Here is a 24,837-nt window from a genome sequence, read left to right on the forward strand (position 1 = left end):
TTTCCGTACCCTAAGGGCTTTCCCTGCCTCTGGAAGGGAGGGAAAGTGACCTGGAAAGACGGTCATTGCAAAGTTGACTTTTCTCTCTAACAAGGGGAAAATTTTAAAGGGAATTTTGAAGTTTCAGGGTGAAGTATAATGAATAAACAGATAAATAAAACATAATTATTAAAATCTCGTTTTGAAATGTGCTCCAAAATAATTTTTAAAGTTGCGCAAAAGGTTGAGAGAAGGCAGAGGGAGAGTGATAGAAATACCTTTACTGGGAAAATAGTGCAAAGATCTTTTTGAACAATCTACTGTGCACGCTACTGTATAATAGTAATGAAAGATTCTTCTAGCAAATGTTAAAGAAGGGATTGGAATCCAGGTAAACATGCATCATCGACAGATGATCAGCGGTCCAAAAACAGGCTGGAATGGTATCTCTCTTGAACAAATACTACAGAGAGATAAAGAAAAAAGGGTGTCACGAATCGCACGAACGGTGTACCATGTTAGTGCTCCAAGCTGCCACCGTTTTGGAAGAAAAAAAACTCGGAGACTAAATTTGCAGCAAAAGTCACAAACCTCCTCTGAATACGAACAATGATAGAAAATGTAGGGAGAACATGAGAACTCAACACAAGAGTTAAATGATTAATCATTACCAGTTGCCCTTTCAGAAAATCTGAGACCATTTTAATGGAATGTTGGAATTAAAATTCTAACATTCCACTACAAGCAAGAATGGATGATATGTTTAATTTGGTTCTACCGCTTGCAAAAAAGTTTTCTCTTTTATTTTTTGTAAAATAACGCATTTATACCAAACTAACACATTCCCAAAAGTTTCCGCTTAAAATCACGGCAATTTTCAACAACAACAGCAGCATGTACCTACCGGGAAAGATACATTTGTTGGATGCACAAATCTTGGATTGTCAAGTTTAAAGGGTAAAATCCAACCAAACCCGTTCAGTACTCCGTTCGTGTACATCACAAATACAGGAAACAATGAATTGCAGTCAAACACGTTTAGCAGGTCATACCAGTACATTTTTCCTTGAAACACAACAACGAAGAAAGAAGATAAATTAAGCAAAAATTGGAGGCAACCATACAGGGCGTGAAATTAATTTTTTTTTCTGAGTGGTAGTGGTAGCCAATTCAAAAAAAGTTGGTCGTCATTTTCAAAGACAAACAAAACCTTTTTTTACGCACGTTCTAGATAGACCCTCCAAAATTAAGTTAGGGGAAAGATCTTTAACGTGCTACAAATTGGACACTAGGATGGATGGTGTGCAACGTTCAAGCTCACCTAAATCCAAGATGGCGTATAGTTATCGATCGAGATGCATGTGCTGAGTTTTGGAAACAAACTTAGCGAGGAAGTTTGCCGCGGATTTATCTCTTCAAATCTTTTAAATCCACTATATCTCTTCGTAAGGTTATGATGAAACATTCTAGTCGCCTATTTGGCGACTAATTTTCAGGATTTGGTCGCCAAAGTGAAAAATTGAGTCGCATTGGCGCCTGTATTAGGCGCAATTTCACGCCATGCCATATCTCTCTTCCTACCCCTCTCTCCCCCCCCCCCCCCATTTTTTCATTAGGTCTTACAGCCAGTTCCCTATGTCCTCCCCTGTAATCATGGAATACAAATTTCAAACATCGCAAAGCCTCCATCTGATATCGTTTCCTAACACGTCAAATTGCATACTACATGAAGTAAAAAAAACAACAACACATTATTCACTTACCCATCGACCAGAAGCACTCTCCCTTAGTCCACATTCCACCTAACAGACCACGCTCCAGCAAGGGGACCTGGACAAATCCGTTTGCCTTTGAACTTTTTTGGATCAAAAGTCTGTCACCAAAGTATTTGGCTTTGGAGTCATATCTATGCGAACAAATTAGACTTGGATCTTTGAAATAAGCGGTGATGACGTAGGAGTCGTTTTCTCGCTTCCATGGCGACCCCATTCGCTTACAGACAGTTGAAGTTGGAATCTTAAGGAAACGAGAAACAAGTAGAGGCTCATTTCTTTTATAAAAGACACCTAAAAGCAGCTTTAGGATCCCAGAACACTTACTCCAGTTTGAATTCCAGCAATTTTGTCGTTTGCATCAAATAGCAGCATCAACGTCAAGTCCCCATTGCGAATGTATCGACGACCTTGGAAATATGCTCTGGCTTAAAAAGAGAGAAATAGAGAAAGGTGTAAGTTGGCAGTAAGTCTTCATTTCAACCATAGAGTAAACTCGTTTCGGTAGAGTGTTAAATGACGTGACCAAATAACGGATGCGAGGGAAGCACAAGAGATCACCGACAAATTTATTTTTCTTCCACACAAAAGAGAAAGAAAAAAACAGAGACAAAACTTGGGTAACTACTAATTATATCAAAATAGCCCGCAGAGCTGGCGTTATTCTGGTGAGCGAGTGCTCAGTATTTATTAGCGAAAATTATGGCCGCCATCTTTGATTTTAATGGCGGCGGAAGGTTGGGAGAGAGATAAATTTGTACCAAGGGGGTGAGCGACGGTCAAAATAAGGGGAAGGGTAGGGGCGAAGGAGTGAACATCACATAACAAAACTTTAGTTTGAACTTGTCTCTCACAGGAAGAGAGACATATTCTATGAGGTACACATCTGTGAGGAGGGGCAAAGCTGAGGAAATAGCCATAAAATGGTATCATAGTTTGTAATTGAATACAGTAGAATAGAACAGAGAGGTCTATCACTCGTTTGGTCCAAGATGTATGATAACAATGATTGACTAATAAAACGACTTCGCTTTAAGTCGATAATGTTTGGATTTTATATCACCTTTAATTCTTCAACTTACCCTGGCATTTGTCACGCAAACTCCAGCCTTTTGCTACAGCATCGTTCACTGTCAGCGGAATCTCATCCCATTTCATCCACGTAACTTGAAAGCAGTATGTCAGTTCGTGGTTAGAACCGTACAATTAACTTGCTAAGCAGTATTTTAGCTTAGAATTTTTTTTGCGTATTTTAGAAATTAATTCGAATCTATTGTTTAGGCATAAGCAATGTTGTTACGCATTGTTCACCTGTTTTCTTGATGTTATCGTAAATTATCCTAATCTTAGGTTATGCACATTTAGTTTAGCCAACCACGTAATTATAGAGATGTGTGCTCTATGATTGGTCGATAAGTCAAAGTGTAATTGTGGCACAGAAATAGTGCTAACTGACGAAGTAGCCGCTACGCGATTTGTGATGTTTCCACAGTAGAACATTGTACGACAAAGTGGTTATATAATCGCCTGAGTAACAATAGTGAAAAACTGATTTATCCCCAGTAGAATACTGTCAAGTTGTCAATTGGCTTTCTCTTGGAGATTGGAGGTGGAATTGCCAAGTGGTTAATACGCTGAACTACGTATCAAAATGTCCATTGTTAAGCCCTAGCGGGGTCATTCTATGGCAAGACACTACACCCGGCCCCTCTCCTGCCAGGAGTATACATGGGTACCGGTGAGCTGTCAAGGAAACCTGACGAAATTCTGAGGGGGGTAACAATACAGTGGTATGGCATCACGTCCGGGAGGAGAAGAAATATCATCAGAAATTTTTGTTTAAATCTCTCATCATCATTATTTCTTTCGTTTTTATGCAATTAACCGAAATAATATTTTGCCCCCTTACTTCTATCGCAAAATTACATACCATACCTGAAAGCTTGTCCCACTCTGGAGTCACTGGATCTAAAGAGAAAAAAAAGGATAAAAAATATATAAAATAATAAAACTAAACTCCTGAGCACATCAGTCATATCTCTATTTTTTTTCTTTGGAACAGCAGGAGAATGCGTATTGAAGTACTATTAACTGGTCTAGTACACTACATTATCGTAGCACTGTATTCAACAACGAGACAGGTACCCTGGTGCTGTTCACATTGAATTGAAAGGAAATGCTCTCGGGAAAGTGGGATTTCAAACTGATAAACGTTTTGAAGATCATTTCCACAAGCGTTTTCCTGTCCACATTGAATTGAAAGGAAATACTTGTGGGAAATTAGGACTTGAAACTGATAAACGTTTTAATTTTCTGCAAAATAGTAACAAAGTTTCGGTTGGCTTGCTAACTGATCTAGATTGACAAAATGATATGTACTTTCTCACTAAGTTTCATTTTGCAAGGTTCATGTTATGTTGGCATGCACTCTATCATCTTCCTTTAAGCGTTAAATAAAAACAAACAAGCAAAAACTGTCTAGTCTTACAAAGACATGAACTGTGCTTCTAGCAATAAGAGAGGGTCGTGATCAATGCAATAAAGTTCATTAATCAAAGGAAAAGCGAAATTTTAGAGAATATCATCTAATGTCTTAAGTTTTTTCTGAAGTGTTATCAATTTCCTTCATTTTCGGCGCGAAGGAGAGTGCAGTGAATAAAAGTTCAGTATAATTAAGGGATTGCCCCATTTAGTTTTTAGTAGCACGCCATCTTAAGAACAATTCCAGTAACTTAGCCCAACAATTTGATTAGTGTTTCAGGTTAACTTCCATAAAATCTTTCTACGTACCGAGACCTCCTAAACGGGAAATTTTTTTAAGACTACATATAATCATATCCTTCTTTCGACTAATAACAGAATACATGAAATTAGTTCAGATAAAACGGTAGAATACATGGGTAATTCTCTTGCCTGCGTTCCTCGACCTATGCCAATAAGTTCGAGCGGACACGACCATCACACAGACGAAAAAAGCAATGCAGTTCCTCATTTTTCACTGAAGACAATCCAACGACCAGTTTGACTTAACGAGGCACTAAATGCTTCTATGTTATGAGAACAATTCACAACTCTTTTAAATACTGGTCTATGTGAGCGGAGTAAATAGGCGTCCCATCGTCATGCTCAATTGAAGGCAATGAATGAAGAATGACAAAAACACTTCAATACTCTACGGGGCAGGAAATTCAAACAGCGACCTTGAAGCAGACCTGTAGGATTTCTGCACGCTCACCGAAAAAGAGCAAAAAAAAACCAATGCTATATTAATGCTGAAGAATTCACTCTTCAGATCGACAATTTTTTTCACCTTATCACCACAGAATGAGCTAAAAAAGTATTAAATCTAGATCTATAAGAGCTAAATTGGATTTTCAGAAAGGTGAACTTAGATCATATTTCAGTTTGATTGCTGATTGAAAATTGTGTTCTCGTCTTACTTAATATTTAAGTAATAATAAAAGAAAACTGATAAAATTGAATTTTAATCCTTAAAAGAATAAAAACGTCGAATCGCAACAGTTGTATGACAATTCTTCAAACCGTCGTTTATATTTCAAGTCTACAGTTTTTCCCATGTGGATATGGTCGCATAAAGTTCTTGTTATGTTTTGACCTCTGGCTTAAATCGATTATTTATTATGAGAAATAAAGGTTTTTTTAAAGAGGCAGAGAGCCAACAATTTCATGTGGTTTCCCGTTCTGGGAAGCTTTGTTTCGCAAAGCTTTCCGGACGTTTCGATGACTCAATTCAAGAATATTTTGACCATCAAATTTAATTTTACGATGTCTAACTGCAGAGAAATATTCCCCATTAATGACGAGGTCCGATAAGGTTGGTGCAAAACAGTCAAAATTCAAGTTCTCATAAAATTCCTGCAGGGTGAACAGTTTGTCCTAAAATCTGACGAAGGGCTAACGCTCGAAACGAAAGCTCTAGAAACTCTTAACAGTGGCCAATTTACATTACTAACTCTGTTGATAAAACCAAATTATCTTGTCAAAAACAGAGTCAAGCTTAAGATATTGTGTTCTAGAATCTTTAAACAGGAAATGAGTAATAAATAGCTTTATGGTATGGTTATTAATCAAAGGGGGTCCAGCCATAACAAACAGCGAGCAATGGACTTTTCCAGTGACCCTGTTAGAGAAGATATCAAAATATATCGATCAAATCTGGCGACGATAGATTGATTAAAACAAAGCAAAATATAAAATACTTTGTTTAAATCCAAGAATAGGATTCTAGAGGGCAGAATGCTGTGAATCACAGCATGAAAATTTGGTAGTGAAGCATTTAAATTGAAATTACAAAATTAAACGTCATGATATATTCATTACCTGTTGACAAGACCCCCCCGAGAAAAAGGCTGAAACAAATATACGAACTTTCAAAACACTTCCTGTGATGAGACTCTTATCGGAAAAAATCTCGATTTGTTCTTGATTGCGCGCCGCATTCAGTATTGATAGAAATTTTTTCCGCCTATGGTAACGCTTACGGATACTTTCCGCTTGCTTCACACTATGCATTAAGGTCGAAAATAGACATCTTATTAGCTATGTTTATATAAGCAAGCTTATTTTCCTTAACCGTAAAAACTCCTCTGCGAAGTCTGCTTCGTCAGAGGAAATGCATAGTAGAATAAAATACGTTTTTTATCATTTCAGTTCGAACAGTGCTGCTAACCAGTTTAGTATCATCATTGTACAGTGTGTCGTTTCCTTTCAGGAAGATTTTAAGGAAGTTTAAATCTCAAGTAAATAAAGTTTGCATATATTACGATAAGTCCGTCAAATTCAACAATCAAGATAAGAAAAAAGGCCGTGAGGGCTATTACTAGTATAATTACTTATAGATTAGACGAGGCTTCAAAGGCGATAAGAACACCAGTGACAAGTTCACCTACGCTTACGTGCTTGCATTTGCTTTTATACCACGTTCTGACGTCATCTCTAATTTGTAACTGAAACATCGCACAATAAAATGGAATCTACTGTTTCATAAAAAGTGAAAATGACGTCATACGCGTCACACGAGCGTGGGCTTAAAAGCTGCTCTCACTTCAGTCGTTCATCGATAGAATATAAATGAACGTGATTTCAACCTTGTTTTGTCTGAAGTGAGGATACTTTCATCTCCTTCCTACACTTCTGTTGAAAGTTTGTCAAGCACTTGAAAGTTTATTGCGGTCTTTCGAAACGGTCACTTAACCCTTTACCTCCCAAGATCTGATTGTTAATTCTCACCTCTAGCTGTTACACATTTCCTTGTGAATTGGTTATGAGAATTTAGTGTTCAATCACGATAATATCTCGTACCTGATATGTTTGAGTAATCCCACTACCTGTTAACTGGATAATGTATGATTACAATAGGCAGAAGTTACTTGTTAATCACTCCTAAGATCTCATCAGTAATTCTCCTTCCTGTCTGCTTACTATGATGTTAGTTCAGAGGATTTGGTATTGGATGAACCCTTTCCACCCTAACATCAGTATGCATATTCTCCTTACTGTTCCCTATACGTTCCCTGAAGCGCTGATGAGGAGAATTTGTTTCATAATCCAGAGTTTCTCTTATTGGTGACCATTTCCGTCGTTCTCGTTGCCTGAATGTTTGATTCAGGGGTGCTATTGTAAGGAGAAATTTGATGCTAGTCACCCTTAAGGGTTAAAAGGTTACCTTATAATTCCGTCATTGGAATCTTCTTCATCCTCATCATTTGTCTGCTTGATATTATAACGAGAAATTCTGCCTTTGTCACTCATGGGAATTTAAATGGTTCAGTCCTTGTAGAGAGACATAGGACGGTTTACGGGCTGAATTCAATTTTTTCACCTTTGACAATTTGACCGTTTGATCAAGGCCAGTGAGGGTAACTCTTAATCAGAAATGTAAGATTTCCCAGGCCTGCCACTTCATTTGTTTACTTATTTATCCCAGTTGGGCTAAAAAGGTTAATGAAACATGCATAAGCTACAAATGGTGATTTCCCTGCCGTATGAGTCACACTGTGTTGGTAAACTGTTCTCAATATCGTGATATTTCAAGATAATTGTACACGATGGATATCTGGCTTTCAAATTAAAGAATATCCTGATCAGCCGCAATGACAACAGACACGAACACACACGCGCGCGCGGCACATTCCTCTCGTATATTTTAAAGTAATTTGCTTAAGCTAAAAGGTACCCCGCTATTTTTGATGCTCATTCAAAAATAATCCCTCTTCAGAATTAATTAAGAGTTATTAAATTTATCGCGTCCCAGAAAATTTTGAGGGCCTTGATTCTTACTCTAGATATTTCCTCGATGATATCATAATTTCTAAACGTTCCGCACTGTACATACATTGTTATATTCAACATGCTTAACGTAGCTCTTGGTGAGTGTCTTTCCGGTACATGATAAATGGAATGTTCTGAGTTGTTTACAAAAGCTTGATTTACAAATCAAAAACACTAATTGGATATGGTGTATTGAAAACATTTTAGTTTACCAGCGTAACAGCTAAATACTTTCCCAAACCTGTTAATTGCTTCTCGTCTCTTCGATGTAAACAACCGCCGCGATCGTTTTAGCATGCACGAAAGACAAAATCTACGAAAATCCGATCATGAATATGAAATCTGCAACCATACTAAATATTTCGTGAGTTACTCAGTTAATAAGGAATTTTTGCGAGACAAAAAAACTCAACTCACGCTCTTAGTAATGAATTGTTGTTTTGTTTTAAGCTTTAAATAATTCACAATTTGACAATGTGGACAAAGCCAGCTTGCAATCCATTTAAAACTGGCGTGAATATGTCTCCGGTTCTTGATCTTAGTTGACATTCATGTACGCTCTTCTTAGGGAATTAGGAGGAATTTATATTCACAAGTTAGTTACATAACTCAAATAAAATCATTGAACAATGAACTTCCCACATCAAGGTACCGCTAAATACGTAGAACTTGAACTGAAAAAAAAAATTGAATATTTGAGAAATTGGTAGGTTTTAGTTTAACTTCAATATCAGTGATTCGATATTGACGAGGAACTCAGCAAATGCAGAAACAAAAGCAATTTGGCACATAAACTACTCAATGAAGATTTTATGGCAAGTAAATTTACATCATAAATAGTCAACAAGGGCGATACAAAATGAAACAGCTTGTTTGTTTGATGCCGAAACCAACACGAAACTCATCCAAGTGCTAAGTGGAAACATCATTGCTCTCTCTACCAGGCAAACAACTGAGAAGACATGAATGAACGGACCGAAAGATACGTCGATTTGACAATTAAAAATTGGATCATCAACATGCAGGAGTCATAACAAATGACAAAAAATCTCCCACTCGAAATTGCGTCATGAATATTTAATTTTTGTCATAGCAGATGTCTACAGTTGTTCGTTGTTGATCAATGAATTTCTAGCGGAAGATTATGGCCGTACTGTCGCGTGTATAAACGGGATACAATTTTGGAATGAAACGTAGTTAACTCTAGGAGTGTTTTAGCTTCATCTTGGGATAAATATGATTTCAGTAGCTGCTAATGCATTCGATGGATTCGATCAAACGACCCAAAAACGCAGTTTGATAACAAGGGTAAGTTCATGACAAGATCTCGCTCAGTTATTTATAGTTTAGTTTCTAAATAGGAAAGTCTTCAAAAAATTGATAACCAGGCAGAAATGTCTCGTGGTGTTTCTTTCGCCCATAACACTTAAGGACGGATTACAGTGTTGTCGGGTTTGAAAATGATCTCGACATATTGACTTCGAATAAAAAAGCTGCTAAATTCAGTTCATTCACATGTCACCCACTGTGACAAAATGCTGCACAGAAAAAGAATACATTCGATGTCCACAGAAACGATTTGGCAACGGACCAAAACTCAATGGCTGATCTTTCATTCTGGGAAGATTAAAGGGAATGCGACCGGGCAAAAAAAACCGGAATAGTCTGGCGCGTGTTGGGGAACTAAGAAAAATAAATGCATTATTTTATGATTTTCAACTTGTTCTTAAATGAACTAATAAGATGAATATACTGAAATATTCGAGGACAGAAGATTCTGCCCGAAAGGGATTTATTAGTGATTAGTTGTCTGGTTAAATTTTTTTAGGAGCGCTCATATATCCTCCAGAAAAACGTGCGTCTAAAAGGAAACAGGAAATAGCTACATTCTGGTTTATCAAATTTTGTGAAATTCAGTGCACGAAATGAGGCACAAATAGTCAATTGACATCTAGCATAGCCACAAAATGCTACACCAAATTCATCAGGTAAACCAGGAATAAAAAAAGCGAGCGAAATGATAAAAACGGAGTGGCGTTGAATATTTCAAAATCCCAACACTCGTCATGAATATAAACGTGCTTCACAGATATAGTGGCGATTGTTTTCGACTAAAATGTGGTCGCCTAATTCTTAATTTATCAAAGGAAAATAGCGAGTTCCAAAAAAAAAAAAATGTTTTTGTATGTAGAAGCGTGCAATTCTTCTCCTGATCAAAGAAATACATAATTTACTTTCGCGTTATATTATATTTACGATATCTTAGAATTTTGAAAATGTATTTGAACCAAAGGTCGCGCCGAACTTCGCTATTGGCGGACGCGATTAAATTCAAAATGGAGGGTAAAATTTTGGGATATTACAGTTTACAGCGTTTTTCATAAGATAAGCTTTTTGCGGTCGCTTAATCTAGTTTGTAAATTGCGCAGTTAAAAAGCTACCTTTTAGAAAGATAAAGCTTTAATAAAGAGCTTCAGAAAAATTTAACGTTTGACTCAAAGGTGGCTCACAAAAATAATACTTTAGAGATCGAAAACTGACTACCAGAATATGTCTAAGGTCAGCAAATAATCCTAAATCTGAATCTCAGATTAAATGAGTATCGAATATCTCTTCGAATTACGACATTCGTTTTTCAGCTGATGAAAGAAAATCGATGCGTGCTCCGGTTGTGTTTTCCTACACGGGTGGAATAAAATTAAACTCGATGTTTTGAGTTCACACAAACCCATGAAAGGGAGCCAGTTTCTACTCGACCAACCAGAATAAATTTCTTTATTAGACGCCGCCACCTCCCAGCTGTGAACATTCCTAATTATGAACTGAAGGGAAAAACAATTTGGCAGTATTTTGCATTTAAAATCTAAAATAAGGTAAATGAGTTGGGTCGACAGAGTAGCGCAGCGAGCCTTGGATTAAATTCAGTCTAGCAGGTGTTTTAAGTCAATAAATTGACGAGATACGCTTCCTCTCCGACGGCTTCGCTGACACTCGGTGTTAAAAGCGCACACTGAAAGTTTAGTCAATAAAGCTTACATTTTAAACATGTTTTAAGATTCCTCTGGAATGTTTACACAGGAGACAGCCCGACAGAATGTATTCGTTAACTTTTAGCGTCTTCGCCAGGGGGTCGCCATACCAAACACATTTCAGCATCGCATCGAGAGGAATACTTTCTCGATTAGATCTTGGTTCAAAACATGTAATCAAAAAAGAGGCATGTTTTGTGACACAAAACTAGTTTTTTGTCGGGGATTGGTTTGTTACACTTGTCATTTTGGTTTAATTTATTCGAGAGGTTTCTAGGCATAGTCCTTTTATGTGATAGCTAAGCAATCCATATTGCCTACGTCACACAAACAGAGGATCAAATTAGGGATGTTAAAACCTGCTGCTGAGTTTTTTTAATGTATTTCCATAAAAAAAAACCCCACACACTCGAGGAATCGACCGAAAGCAACTCGCTCTTAACAGTTAGCTATGAGTGACGAGGAATTTCGAGCATTTACCAAACATCGAATCCAGGTTAGATTGAAAGGTAGTCCTTTGAAAACCGACAGAAACTCATTTGCTGTTTCTTTAACCATAACTTATTGAAATTTTGTTGTCGCACGTCCCTAAAACAAAGCCATTGGCACCCAATGGTTTAAAAAGGGATCTCTGACTTTGTAATGGCGCGTCGGAATTAACACTCTCACACGCTTACGGTTCATACGCAACATGCTTCTAGGAACCGAATTTTACCATTCATTTGCCTAAAAGGATTCATTTTTTAAGAATAGGCTTGAATATGGGCCTTATATTCCTCTCAAATGACGCTTATCTGTAGAAATTTCGTGGGAGGTGTTCAAATTTCCTTTCTTTAGCTATTTTTAGTTAGATGCATTAGTCTGATGTAACCACATCCTTGCTGAATTTAATTCAGTGAGCCCAAGGCAGAATATTGTATTTCAATTAGACAATTGCAGACGCATAGTACATTTAATTCAAGTTGATAAACCGCAAATGAAAATATATCAAAGCCGTTATTTCAGTTCTATGAATGCTTCTATGAAAAATTACTTCCAGCTAGGAGATAAACATTGTACTGATTTCAGGTTTTTGTTAAAGCGTAATTTGGTAACAAACAAAGAAGTTGCTTTTTTAACTCTGATAAATCTTATCATTTAGAATCTTAGAATATTAATCTAGGAAACAAATGATGTATATATTTTATTTTGTCTTAAATATGTGATTTGAACGCTATAGGGGAGTCAAAACGTGTTAACTTTTGGTGGCATGTTTGTGCTCGTACTAATTTACTTTTTAACCTTTCGTTGCTTTCGGCAAGTTTTCGACAGGAAACTCTTTGATAAATTCTAGGAGAAGTCTTGCAAAAGGGGGTGAACAACTTTTTCTACATGTGGCTGGCGATGGAGTAACAGGCGACTATGCCTTAAGGTGAAATCCAAACACGAGAGCGTGCTCGCTGGCTCAACAGACGGCAGTGAGAGGTCTTATAGGCGGAGGTAGTCCGCTGATAACCGGCTTTGTATGAAACCTCTGGTACATCATCGTTTTCCAGAATTCAAAAAGTTACCTAAGCGCAAAACAAATATTTCGCATCTAGCTGAATTTCTATGACTGTCTCTTCCATGCAGTTATTACAACAATTTCAAAGAGATATTGAGCTTACAGCTATGCATATAGAAGTTCCCTACCTAAATTTTCATCATGATGTACGGATTGTACAGCTAAAAAGTTTTGCATTACTTATTAAACAATCGCATGTACAGTTCTGTGTGTTATGCAGATTCATATATGCAAGCATGTAATTGCAAGATTATTCCTAGAAATAATCACAATTGTTCTGCTTACGCAAGAAGTCATCATCTCCCACGAAATCTTGCCTGACAGCTTATTCATAATTCAATAGAAGGAAATGTGAATGGAAAATTGCGAAACTTTATAATTATGGCTCATTAACAAAAGAACTAAACTACTTAACCTTGTTCTTATTTCATTTTTTTTGTCTTTTCATTCTTGCACAACCACATTTGGTTCGAAGTGGTGTTCGAGTGAACTAACCTTACACATACTAAGAGTTATTCATTTGTCCTATTTCTTTCTACATCTTCCCATTCCTTTAACACATTTTGACTTTTCTTTTACTCTCCTGCTAACCACAACTTGTAGAAAATAGGCAAAATAATGACCACTCAAATTGACTAAGAAGAAACTTTTTTTATACTAACAAAACCAGACAGAAATGTTACATTAAAATCGATGCTCATTTGGTCCCAGTGGTATCATATCGACGAAAAACTGGAAGAATGAACTGTTCACAGTGCATGAATATGAAACAGGTGTTACCATAATTTTGTATAGGTATGCCGGCTGGTTTAGGAGTTCAGTTAATATATTCATTGTCAGGGGACTGTCAAGATGCTTTAAAATGACAACAAAATGCCACGTTATTATCTGGGGTATCACGTGTGTTGAGGCAAAAGTCATGAAAAGCCACTGATTGGCATAAAAAAATGGAGAACTTAGTTATTGAGGGGTAATTTTAATGAGCTATCACACATAAAATGAGAGTAAAATAATGCGTTTTAATGGAGTGAAAAATGATTGATAGTTAGCATTGTAACACTTATTACACAAATGGTTCTTATCCTTTGGAATAGGTGCATCGCTTTTAATGGCTTAGTATTACTTCAATCTACTGTCAAAATGTTTTTAAATTAAATGTTTAGAATTCAATGGCGAAAAGTTTGAAAGAAAATATTTGAAGCAATTTTTATAGCTCTCAAAATGACCAAATAAACCAAAATAAACCAACTGTAGCTCCGCTTTTCGGCTTGGCAAAATCTATATATTATTATGCATACCAACCCAAGATTTTGAGTAGAAAATGCAATTTGTATTTGGCTTTTAGGAAGCTAAGAAAATTACTCATTGATTCAGTCCTGTTTTAGTCATTGGAATCAAATACCTCCGACAATGAGAGGATAAAAATAGTCTATATGCTGAATAGCAAGTTTCCTTTCCTTGTTTTTGCCTATGACAACGTGTAATCATGAATTATGCCATGAAAAAAAACAAAACAAACGTATCTGTCCGATGAAACACAAAGAGATCCGAAGTATTTCTCAGACGCACAACGGAAAATAGCGAATGAAAGGTGACTATTTCAGTTTTATTTATGTTGGCTAATGAGTAAGGTTTGAGTGACCTCGGCCCATGCTGTTATCGATACTAAGCTTTCGTCTTACTCCTTTACAAACGACGTTTAATATGGACTTAGATGTTGTCGCTGGAATTCATAAATTCATTGGAAACGCCACCTTCACCACACAGGCAGCGTTTCGGCCGAGAAATTTTTCAAAGGTATTTCTGAACGTTGTTCTCCTTTTTTCCTCAAAGAAGTGATTAATAGTAGCTATTTGAAATACTTTCACTTAATTATTCAACTACTAGCGATAATAAACGACTCTAAAAATGTTTCGCGCGCAAGTTTACGATAAGCGTAGTTTCAGCATGACACGTGTCCGGGAAACACTTTAGATAATGACAGTGACAAAATTGTGTTTTGAGAAATTCTAAAACTCTATTTTTAAATCGGGAAATAGTTGAAAGCAAAACAAAGAGTATGTTAGAAGAAAAATAACAGTCCTATTCAAACGAATTGTGAGCGATTTTGCCCCTGCAGACTTCTAACAGAACAACACAACTCCCTAAAATAAACGACAAGCTGCGAACTAAAAGCCTCGACATTTATAACCGATAACAGGTAGCTATCAATAAAATTAATTGAGTAAAATAGATATCCTCGCTGAACTTTGTTTCCAGGGAGATTTTACTAATAACGAGCTTCGTGATTCTACTTGCAAAACTGCTTTCATTATCAATTCAGATCTTGTTTCTTGAAAATTAGAACCACAACATAGCATTCCAACTATTTATGTTGTAATTCGAAGCAAGTATGCTGTAACCGTTATAGATTACGATTTTTTTGATCGATCAATTCACTGTAGAGCGTGTTATCTTTTGTCAGTTGGTTTTGAAAATCTTAACTTTTTATTGTCAAATTTTACATCCAAATTTTTTGCGTAATTCTATTCATGAGATTTTTTTCCACAAAAATGCTTTTGTGAGACAGAAAAATTAATTTCCATAAATGTGTCCGGTTGTTGTTTATCACATAAACTTTCTTGACAACAAAATGTCTCTCAAAATAAGACAGTTAATTAACGAATTTTAGCAATATACTCTATCAACACGGGTATATTAGTTGAATCTAACACATAAACTGAGTGCAAGTTTTCAAACCTCTAATCTTCCAAAAAAAACTTCGTGTACGTTAGAAGTCACTAAGGAAAATTTTCTGCTTCAACTACTAAGAGAATTTAAAGTCGAAGTTATAAACCTCTCCAATATGTTTGATTCATTAAATTTTTACACTGACCACACTACTTGGGGGAATTATGTTTATCGTATTTAGAAACAGTAGCTTGAAGAACACGTCATATTGTCAGAATTTCGCTGTGAAAGCCATGGAAACAAAAAGAGGTGTACTTTTTTCCAATGGCGCCGTCTTTGATTTTTATGTAAGGGAAAACCACGCGTGCGCGATGCATTAACAATGCATCACTACCTCGAGAGCGAGAAAAAGTAGGAATGTTATGTAAATATGTACAAGGCTAGCTGAACAATGAATAGCTATAGTTATTACTACGACAAAATGTGACGACATATGGTACAATTCTTACCAAATGTAATGTTTTTTTTTATTATCTTCAATTTTCTTTTAAACGATCTGTCTCACTCAAATTCAAGTTCAAGAAAGAGGAAACTACATCTAATATTATAATTTGTTCTCAGCCAATGGCAATTCAAAGGAAACAAGTATATCAATATTTCAAAGGAAGCTTTTTTCTAGCTTTTTCGATGCAGTTCTGAACAAAAATGAAAAAAAATAAGGTGATTCATTTAAATTTTAGCTTTATCTTATCGAAGTCGTATCTCAGACGGACCTGTCAAATTTTGCGACGGTGAATAAGTTAGAGAAGTTTTTTACGTCTATTGTTATCATTTTTCCGTCTGGAAGCTTAAGAGTAGAGTCCCTGTCGTCTAATTCAAGAACATCAGTTCCAAAGGAAAAGAAAATTGACGCAAGATACGACGTAAAATTGAAGGCAAAATTGCTGTTTTGGAATATGCTTTGAATCACAGATAATCATATTTAAACAAAATTTTCCAATAGGGTCAAGGGAATTTTAAGCCAAAGTGTTAAATAATTTACAAAATCAAAATATAAAAATAAGCGCGCGATACGAAGGACTACGGTCCTCATACAACAAACTGAACCAGAGTTAAAAATCCAAAATATCGCCTCGCCAAAGACAAAATACGGCTAGGAGCTTCAGATTTGTGATATTTCATGTTTTTCATTCTAAGTGGGCGGCAAATTTCATTTCATCGTCTTCGTTTGGAATTAGTTTCTCCTGATCCAATGAAGCGAATAGAACTTTTTACATTTTAGTAATTATGCCTTCACACCTTTCTCGGAGAAATTATTAGTCGCTGCCAGAAATTTCCATTGGCCACAGGTCGCTTCAAATTGCCTCTGACTCCTTGACGGCATTAATTCAATTAAATGCGTAGTGTACTTACTCGAACTAAACGGTTCTTTCAGTGTTGATGTTTTCTCGACAAAATCAAAAACATGCATGAATTAGGCATTGGGCACGAAGCTTGTCCTGTTCGTCATGACGCGCGCTTCCTGTCTCCCGTTGAAAAAGGGAGCGTTTAGTTTCTCGACCAACCGCGTGTTCACTTTGCTTGAAAACGACGGAAGCGACAGCAGCGTAACTCTTCAGCATCTAGGAGAAAGCTTCTCTGAACCATCTTTAACGAAAGCGCGGTCCAGCGTCAAGAAAGCGAGGGTATGTAAACGAGCCTGGCCTTATTTTATTTGATCAGCTCACTTGTATTTTGAATTACAACACATGAAAAGTGATAACACATTTCCATTAAAAAAAAAGAAACTGAACGAATTCCACATGAAGAGAACTTCGTACCCAGCTTGACCTCGTATACATCATACGTTTAGTTGTTGACACTGATTGTTCGACATGAAGATTTCTTCATGAAACAGTGTGCGCCGACATGAGGCAATTTGTCGGTTATGAAAATTTTATGACATTTGTGTCCTAATTGTAACCTTACCAGATGTGTTATTATTATTATGATTTGCTTCTATCTTTGTTCTTTAGAGATTCGACCTTCTCTTGTATTATACTTTCTAATTTATTCATAACTCGGGTAATTTTTTGAAGTGAGTGCCGTGGTCGCAAAAGCTTCTCCTTCTTTTACAAGCTCACTGGTCCACCGTCGACGGCACGTGAATCAACCTTGGTTTTAATATCTTTCAGGGTAATTTCGCTGTTTAGTTGTTGTTAAAGTCTGACTTTTGCTAATGACGCAAACATAAAAAACTTAAACATTGAAAATGCAAGCACGGAAATCGAATGTTTTGATTGTTAAGAACGCACCAAGTTTCTTGACATTGGCACTTGTGTCGCTCGAAGGAATAATGAAACATATATCTTGACCTTTCAAGAAATCAAATTAAGACATTTCTAAAGTTTGAAGGTTTCTTTTTTCCCGACGTGTACCAAACACCCGATTTGAGAGAGAACCAGTTTGGAATGAGTTTCAAAATAAGGAAAGGAAAACACTTTTTCAAATGTACGTTTTCAAATAAAAAAAATGAATTTTTTTTTCAAACAAATAACTGCGCGAATAATCATAAGTTTAGCTAGATTTTTCTTCAATTAGGAAACTTTATCTCCACTTACATCCATCAACTTAGACATGTTGTAAGCGTGATGAAGATATCCTTCCCTTGTCAACTTTTAATGGACAGTAATTTAAATAAGTAAAAAAACAAAAATTAAACGTAAAAAATTCGATTCTTCCATAGTTTTTCACTTGATTTTGTGTCGCTTCTAGATCGTTTTCCAGCGGAAGATACACCACGAGAGGGGTAGCCTTTGACGGAAATTTTTAATTGATTATTTTTGCGGTTTGATTTATTAACGACGGTTAACCATAATATCTGATGAAAATGAAAAAACAAGAAAATGAATTTCCCTGGGTGGCATAAAACTTCAAATAGCTGATCAGAAGGAGTGATGTAAGATGGCATTCAGAAAAAAGTCTTCAATAAGACTCGGCAATAAGGGTTTGGATCCTTTTTATGAGGCAAGTATCACGAAATGAAAGCATACTGAAAGATTAGTGGCAGGCCATAGAGGATTTAAGGAAAGAAAAGAAAATTAACAGTAGAAGATTAAGTTGCAGACATGTTAATCTATGTCGTTGTTGAAGCTCCTTAAGAAACAGTGGTATGTGTTTGATGCATAACTTGTTTCAAACACTCTCCCGTAAACGAAAGTCACTTTAGGAATATTCCTAAACCTTTTGGCGTTTGTCGTTTAGGGGTCGATGAGTTCATCGAGCGAGATCTCTTTCCCACCTTACGAAGTCGTTCCTGCTACTCGGCCTATCATCGTCATCGGGCCTTCGCTCCGAGGATACGAGGTAAGTGTGTATACTGCCTTCGAATTAAAACGGGGTGTCCGAACTTTCGCGACGAAAATTGACGAAAGCACAAAAAGACCTAACACACTAGGCTGCGATTTAAAAGGACACACGCATCACGGTGCTCTGTCTGATACTATGGTTCTGCTGCCGTCTCAAATGGCCTTTCTTTTTCCTGTCAAATTTAGAGCACTTGTAATGAGGTTTCCATCAGCTTGCCATGACCTTTGAAGGTGGCACTTTTGTGGTACAGTGTTTTGGGAAGCACTTTTGTGATCTTTCTGGGTCGCAAGACCCAGCATCACTTTGTCAAGAAAATGCAAAAGCAATCGTAGCTTTAGTGCGCATTTTATGTAGGCGGCAAAAACATGTTATTTCTCACGAGTTAAACTTAAGGTTAATCAACCTTTAAGGTGGACTTTGAGACAATACCTAGGGCATAAGTCAGAAAATTAGAAAACTGGATTTTACCTGAAAATAATCCGGTAGAGTTGGCCTAAAAGCCCATGACTCAATTGTATTCAGGGAGCTTACACATAGTTAAACACCGATTTAGGCGATGTTCTTTACTATTGCGTAATATTTTTCTTGAAAATAAAAAAAAATACAAGTTAACATGTTTACTTCTGTCACTTTTGCAGGTTACTGATCTTATGCATAGAGCTCTCTACAACTTTTTGAAGAAGAGATTTAGTGGAAAGTAAGTCAATAATTTGCCAAACCAAATTATCATAACTAAGCTACCAAGAAATGTGTAACGGTTAGAGTTAGGAGAGAATTAACAATCAGATCTTAGGAGATGAAATTTTAAATGGCTGCCACCTTCTTAAGTGGCAACTGTGGCGTTGAACTACTTTCTTGGATATTTTCCGAGGAATTTCACTGTCAAATTGCGGTCAACATTTCATTTAACTTAAGACGCCTTTCGGGAAAATGACACTGGAAATGCTCAGTGGTAGCATTTTAGATTTTAAAACATCAGTCTTACAAATAGAATCACCACCAGGTTTGGTTCTGTTTTGTTCATTTAAAATGAAACAACAATCAAATAAAAACAAACACAACAACAAGCTTTGATTCTATTAGCCTCTCATACTATGAAACTTTTCTGAGCTGTTGCGGAACAAATTTGAAAACCAATAAAATTACTAACATATCACTTGTTTTAACAGAATATCAGTGTATAGAACTCATGCAGACATTGGTTTGTCAAAGCGATCAAAGAATAATCCCTCAGAGAAAGAAAGATTTAATATCACAAAGACAGGAGGTCCACGAATGACAGGTAAATTTACCAGAACAACTCGTGAAGGGAAAGTTAAAAAGTACCATACTTCAATAAAGTAAAATGAAGTTGATACCCTCGTGAAATGCGGTTATGTTCTTAAACCCATCTTGCTACCATACGTTTGTTAAAATAATCGCTCAAAGCAAGCTCCTTTTCAAAATTTCAACAGCCGAAGTGCAGAAAGAAGTAGAGCGTATATATGAATTAACAAAGGGTCTTAACATGGTTGTGATCGACTGCGATGCCATCAATCATCCGTCCCAGCTATTGGACTGCTCGCTGGCGCCAATCGCTGTATACATCAAAATGGAACCACAGATTCTGGAAAAACTTGTCAAGCTACGCGGATCTAAACGAAAAAACCTTGGTGCTCAAGTCGTTGCTGCTCAGAAGTTGGCACAGTGTAACGAGGTGAGACAGATTTTAGTTGCCTCAAAACAGTTTTCAGCTCTTTCTTTTTTTCTTTCTCTCACTGTACTACGATGACGGTGTGCAAAGTAATTCTCCACAACAGGTTGAGGGAATATGTAGGTGGCTGAAAGGCTTCTTCATATTTGAGTATGCAAGCTGTAGAAAGGATATAACTTTCTAAAACGCTCTTAACGCTTTGACCCTAAGAGTGACTAGCATCCAATTTCTCCTTACAAAATAACCCCTGAATCAAATGTTAAGGTCACAGGAATAAAGCAAATGATCACCAACTAAAGAAGATCTTGGTTGTTAAACAAAGTCTCCTTGTTTACAACTTAGAAAATGTATGAAGAACAGCATGGAGAATATCCATACTGACGTTGGGGTGTAAAGGATTAATGATAGGTGCCTATGACTCAAACCTTCAATCTACCACTCTGATTTTCACTATCAAGTAACGATATGCTTTCTTAAGATACATCTTTCGTAAACTTAACAAAACTGTGCGAAGGGGTTTCAAGTCACCTGCAATTTCTTAAAATATTAATGTAGCTCTAGACGTTACCAGTGTGTATTTGCATTAATTCTTTTCATATTTCATGCAGGAAATGTTTGACTTGGTTCTTGATGAGGCCATCTTTGAGGACGCTTGCGAGCACCTAGGGGAGTTTTTAGACCAGTATTGGAGGGACCTGCACCCGAATGATTGTGAGGACGGAGCAGCGTCTTTATCAGAGAAGATGCCTCTACTCCAGGGACCCGGTCGAGTTCCTGCTTTAAAGGTGCCTATCTAAATCGAATGACACATATCACAACCGCTCTTAAGGGTCCCTGGGGGCCTATTAATTTCCAGGGCGTGGAGCTCAACGAGCTGGAAATTGGGTTGGGGGGCTCAATAAAGAAGGTAGGCTGTTTCCAAGTCTCTAAGCACGTGGAACAACATTATGCCAAAGCGCCGATGGATGAATCATTGACTCGGCGTGATACCGCTTGCCATTAAAACACAAAGGTGCTCTTCTAGGATCAAATGTCGTTAACACTTTCTTTCATGCGCTCAAACAGCTTTCTCGAAATGTTTAGCAAACAAGAATGATCCTTACTCGGAAACGTTTGCTAGAGGATATCTTATTCACTCGCAAACAGTCAAAAACACTCGCATTTTGTGGATACGCGGGCGCTGATTTCGAGTCCTGGTTTTAGGCCTAAATTCCGTGATATTAGGGCGCTTTTCGACTGAGTGTCGTAACACCAAAACCAAAGTTATCACGACGACCAATCATAAGAAAGGAAAACTTTCTTAAGAACTAATGAGAACTCAAACTAAAATCCAGCAAATTTCCCAAAGCGCAGGAAAATGCAAGAAACCACGTCGCGACTGGATTTAATCTTGCGTCGTTAACTTACAATCTATGTTTCAGGGAGCACAGGGTTTAGCCAAAAGCCAGCAAGGACAGTCACCTCTACAGAGTTTCGCTGGTGGAAAACAAGGCTCTCCATTGAAAGGCGCACAGCAACAAGGTGGACAGAGGGAGAGACAAGGCACCAGTGGCTCTCAAACAAACCAAAGGAAAATAGCGGTGAGTGGCAATGCGCCAGATTTTGGTAAGAAACTCCATGAAGCTTTCCAGAGTTCGCAGTCTCATAAAACCTCTGAGCCCGAGTATCAATCAAGTTACGGTCAAGAACCACCCTACGATCAACATCAACAACTTCAGCAACAGTACTATGGCCAGGGGGAGCATTACGAGCAGGAGCAACATTATGGGTCGGAAATGTACGGGCACCAACAAGGTTACACTACTGAACCCTATCACCAGGGGTACCAACAGCAGTATAGTCATGACGGCCATTACGGCTATGAACAATATGGGCAGGACCCTAATCAGGGGTACTCTCACGGGTATGAGAACCAGTACCCTGACTCCTATTACAACAGGGATGTCAGTATGGGGTACCAACAGCAATACAGACATGAAATGGATAGTCCTTATCAACAACAACAACAACAACAACAACAACAGCAAGAGTGGTATGGTGACTCAAGCAACTATTACGGAGGAGATGGCTACTATCAGTAATATATTATTGTAGAACAGTGTCAGATCAACGGCGAACACTCTCAATTTAACCACTGAATTAAAATTTGATAGCCTACCGAGCTATTTGTAGAGAATTTGCAATACCTGAAACCAATTCAAGGACAATACTTTCAAGACTTTCTTGATCAAAGTTGCAAGTTTTGTATTTGCTTCAGCATGATCTTTTCTTATCATGCACAGCAGTCTCGTGTTTCTCACGTGATGCAAAATGAGATGACACTTGCATGCTTTATAGCACTTAATTGACAGCATGAAATCACACTTGACAAAGTTATAGCAGGAGAGTTTATAAAATCAATGTTGATGGCATTTCCATCAAAGCAGAGAACTTGTTTAGCTGCCAAAATATGCTTGCTAAAGAGTTGTCTTAGCTACTATGGGAGAACTTCACAAATGTATACAATGTATGACTTGATTATCCCAAGAAAAGAAAGAAGTTCACTGTTTTGATCACATTTTAGACTAGTTATCTCAAACTTAAATCCCAATAACTAGGATGAAAACCACGGACAAGTCATTTTTGACTTGCTACACACAGTAAATTTTGTTAGCTCTAGCTGGTCTTATTTATGTGTAACTAACCTAGAATGAATTAATCCCTATAAAACTATGCTGAGCCAAACTCTCTTATCACAAAATAGGGTTGTAAAAAATATTAGAAGAGTAGGCAGCACTACAGGTTGAAGGTCTCTCTACAGGCATGGGCTCTGGGAGCTGCAAGACCTCAAAGAATTCAGAATGGCTGGCTCATTTTTCAGAGTAGACCATGAAGTACACTGGTTACCCTATTATTTCAACAACCATGAAAGAGTAATCTGTAGTGTTAAATAGCCAAAAATATTCAGGAGATTTTTTAATGTATAGAACTTACAATTTGAACTGAAGAGTAAGGACCAGTGCACTGCTACAGATGAAAACCCTATTCTGTCTGACTTAAAAAAATCAGAATTTTAGTTTACTGAATAAAAATCAATGGCCAGTCTCACACTGCAAAATTTTTTTCAATCATTTGCTTTGAACAATTGAGTAGGATGGATCATACAACAAATAATGTTGTCCCATTAATTTTGTTAAATAGCTTTATAAAATAAAATTTTGTATTTCAAAAATAAATTCTTGCATTTTATTTAAACATTTAACTGCTGTTGGATATAAACAACAGTTGCCCACCTTTATATCAAGCAGACACCCCAGATGAGAAATGGAAAAAAAAATATAAAACAACTTCTTGAAGATATATGTACCAGGAAATTATTAGTTCAATAATTATCAAAAAATTATCTCAGGATACCAGATCTTACAAATGGAAGGTTTACATGACATGGGAAAAGGGCAACCCCTTAAAACCCCTCGATCAGATCAGTCATCCAAGACACGAGGAACAAACCAGAGATTGAAAAGGCTTTCTTGGTCAGGGTAAGGAGCATCATAATCCAAAATTTTTCAACTTACTCTATGCTTCCACATGCATAGGAGTGTGAAAATAAATCAACCCTTTACTCCCTAACATCAGTATGCATATTCTCCATAATGATCTCTATACATTTTCTAAGGTGTTGACACAGAGAGTTTGTCCAATTGGTGATCATTTCCTTTATTCTCATGACCTTAATAAGTGATTCGGGGGTGATATTGTCAGGAGAAATTAGATGCTAGTCACTATTAGGAGTCAAAGGGTTAAGATAAACCAAAGTTTTCAGAGTTTTGTACATGGGCACGATACAGCTTTGAAATTGATAATCTAGGCATGAAGAGAAAAACGTGATCAGTTGAACATTGATCAGGCGTGGTAAATACTGTGGAATAATTTGTCTGGTGGTTCACGATGGTATTTGACGATCAGTGTTCATCGAGGGATCACTTCAGGGGTTACAGAGCCCCGTCACATGCACAGACTAATTACAATCGAAATCCTAGTTAACAAATCTAAAACCTAATTACCAGTGGTTGTTTGCTAATTGATGCATATAAAAAACCGAACAGTTACACCTACCTTCACCTGGACATCGATATCACCGAAAATCTCTCATTCTGCTGGTACCTAAATACTGTCCATTCCAACCCTTGTTGTCGCAGCCATATTGGGAACATTTCCATCATCTCTATCAACCTCTGTAAACCTCTCGGGCTGCCGTTCAAGTTAAATTGAATTTTCTGTGTGCATTCCTTTATTTTTGGATGAGAAGTACTTGATTTGGAAGACCATAATGCGCGAAAAATCAGCTAACTCGGAAGCCATATTTATTTCTCCCGCCACATTTACACAACGCATCCCATAACACTAATAACATACCGCTGGGCAGCGGAATTGACAGGACTTTAAAATGACCACTCGATCGTGTGGAGACTGGTAGCTAGAATTTAGTTGTGGCTTGGCATGACAGCGGCGACCATGAGGGAATATTGGGTT

The 24,837-nt window shown here is 37.2% G+C and overlaps 2 protein-coding genes across 7 annotated transcripts; one reads left to right on the forward strand and one right to left on the reverse strand.

The window, feature by feature from the left end:
- Nucleotides 1-134: 134 nt before the first annotated feature.
- Nucleotides 135-24,669, reverse strand: LOC131777852 (uncharacterized). 2 transcript variants are annotated; one of them, XM_059094218.2, is made up of 7 exons: nt 24,421-24,669; nt 3,687-3,719; nt 2,834-2,917; nt 2,079-2,179; nt 1,743-1,995; nt 884-1,044; nt 135-442 (listed from the first exon to the last, which is right to left on the reverse strand). In XM_059094218.2, the coding sequence occupies exons 3-7, from the start codon at nt 2,907-2,909 to the stop codon at nt 338-340; spliced, it is 696 nt and encodes a 231-aa protein (XP_058950201.2). In that variant the 5' UTR covers nt 2,910-2,917; nt 3,687-3,719; nt 24,421-24,669; the 3' UTR covers nt 135-337. The 2 variants fall into 2 exon arrangements, with proteins under 2 accessions (XP_058950201.2, XP_058950193.2); XM_059094210.2 differs by lacking the exon at nt 24,421-24,669 and adding an exon at nt 4,665-4,901.
- Nucleotides 9,152-23,489, forward strand: LOC131777819 (voltage-dependent L-type calcium channel subunit beta-2-like). Of its 5 annotated transcripts, none has more exons than XM_059094185.2 (7): nt 9,152-9,350; nt 18,528-18,629; nt 19,271-19,329; nt 19,802-19,914; nt 20,087-20,328; nt 20,934-21,110; nt 21,747-23,489. In XM_059094185.2, the coding sequence occupies exons 1-7, from the start codon at nt 9,279-9,281 to the stop codon at nt 22,404-22,406; spliced, it is 1,425 nt and encodes a 474-aa protein (XP_058950168.2). In that variant the 5' UTR covers nt 9,152-9,278; the 3' UTR covers nt 22,407-23,489. The 5 variants fall into 5 exon arrangements, with proteins under 5 accessions (XP_058950168.2, XP_058950175.2, XP_058950161.2 ...); XM_059094192.2 differs by lacking the exon at nt 9,152-9,350 and adding an exon at nt 11,464-11,567; XM_059094178.2 differs by lacking the exon at nt 9,152-9,350 and adding an exon at nt 14,317-14,411.
- Nucleotides 24,670-24,837: the final 168 nt, after the last annotated feature.

The sequence above is a fragment of the Pocillopora verrucosa genome, chromosome 8 (assembly GCF_036669915.1).
Source record: "Pocillopora verrucosa isolate sample1 chromosome 8, ASM3666991v2, whole genome shotgun sequence".
Classification (NCBI taxonomy): Eukaryota; Metazoa; Cnidaria; class Anthozoa; order Scleractinia; family Pocilloporidae; genus Pocillopora; species Pocillopora verrucosa.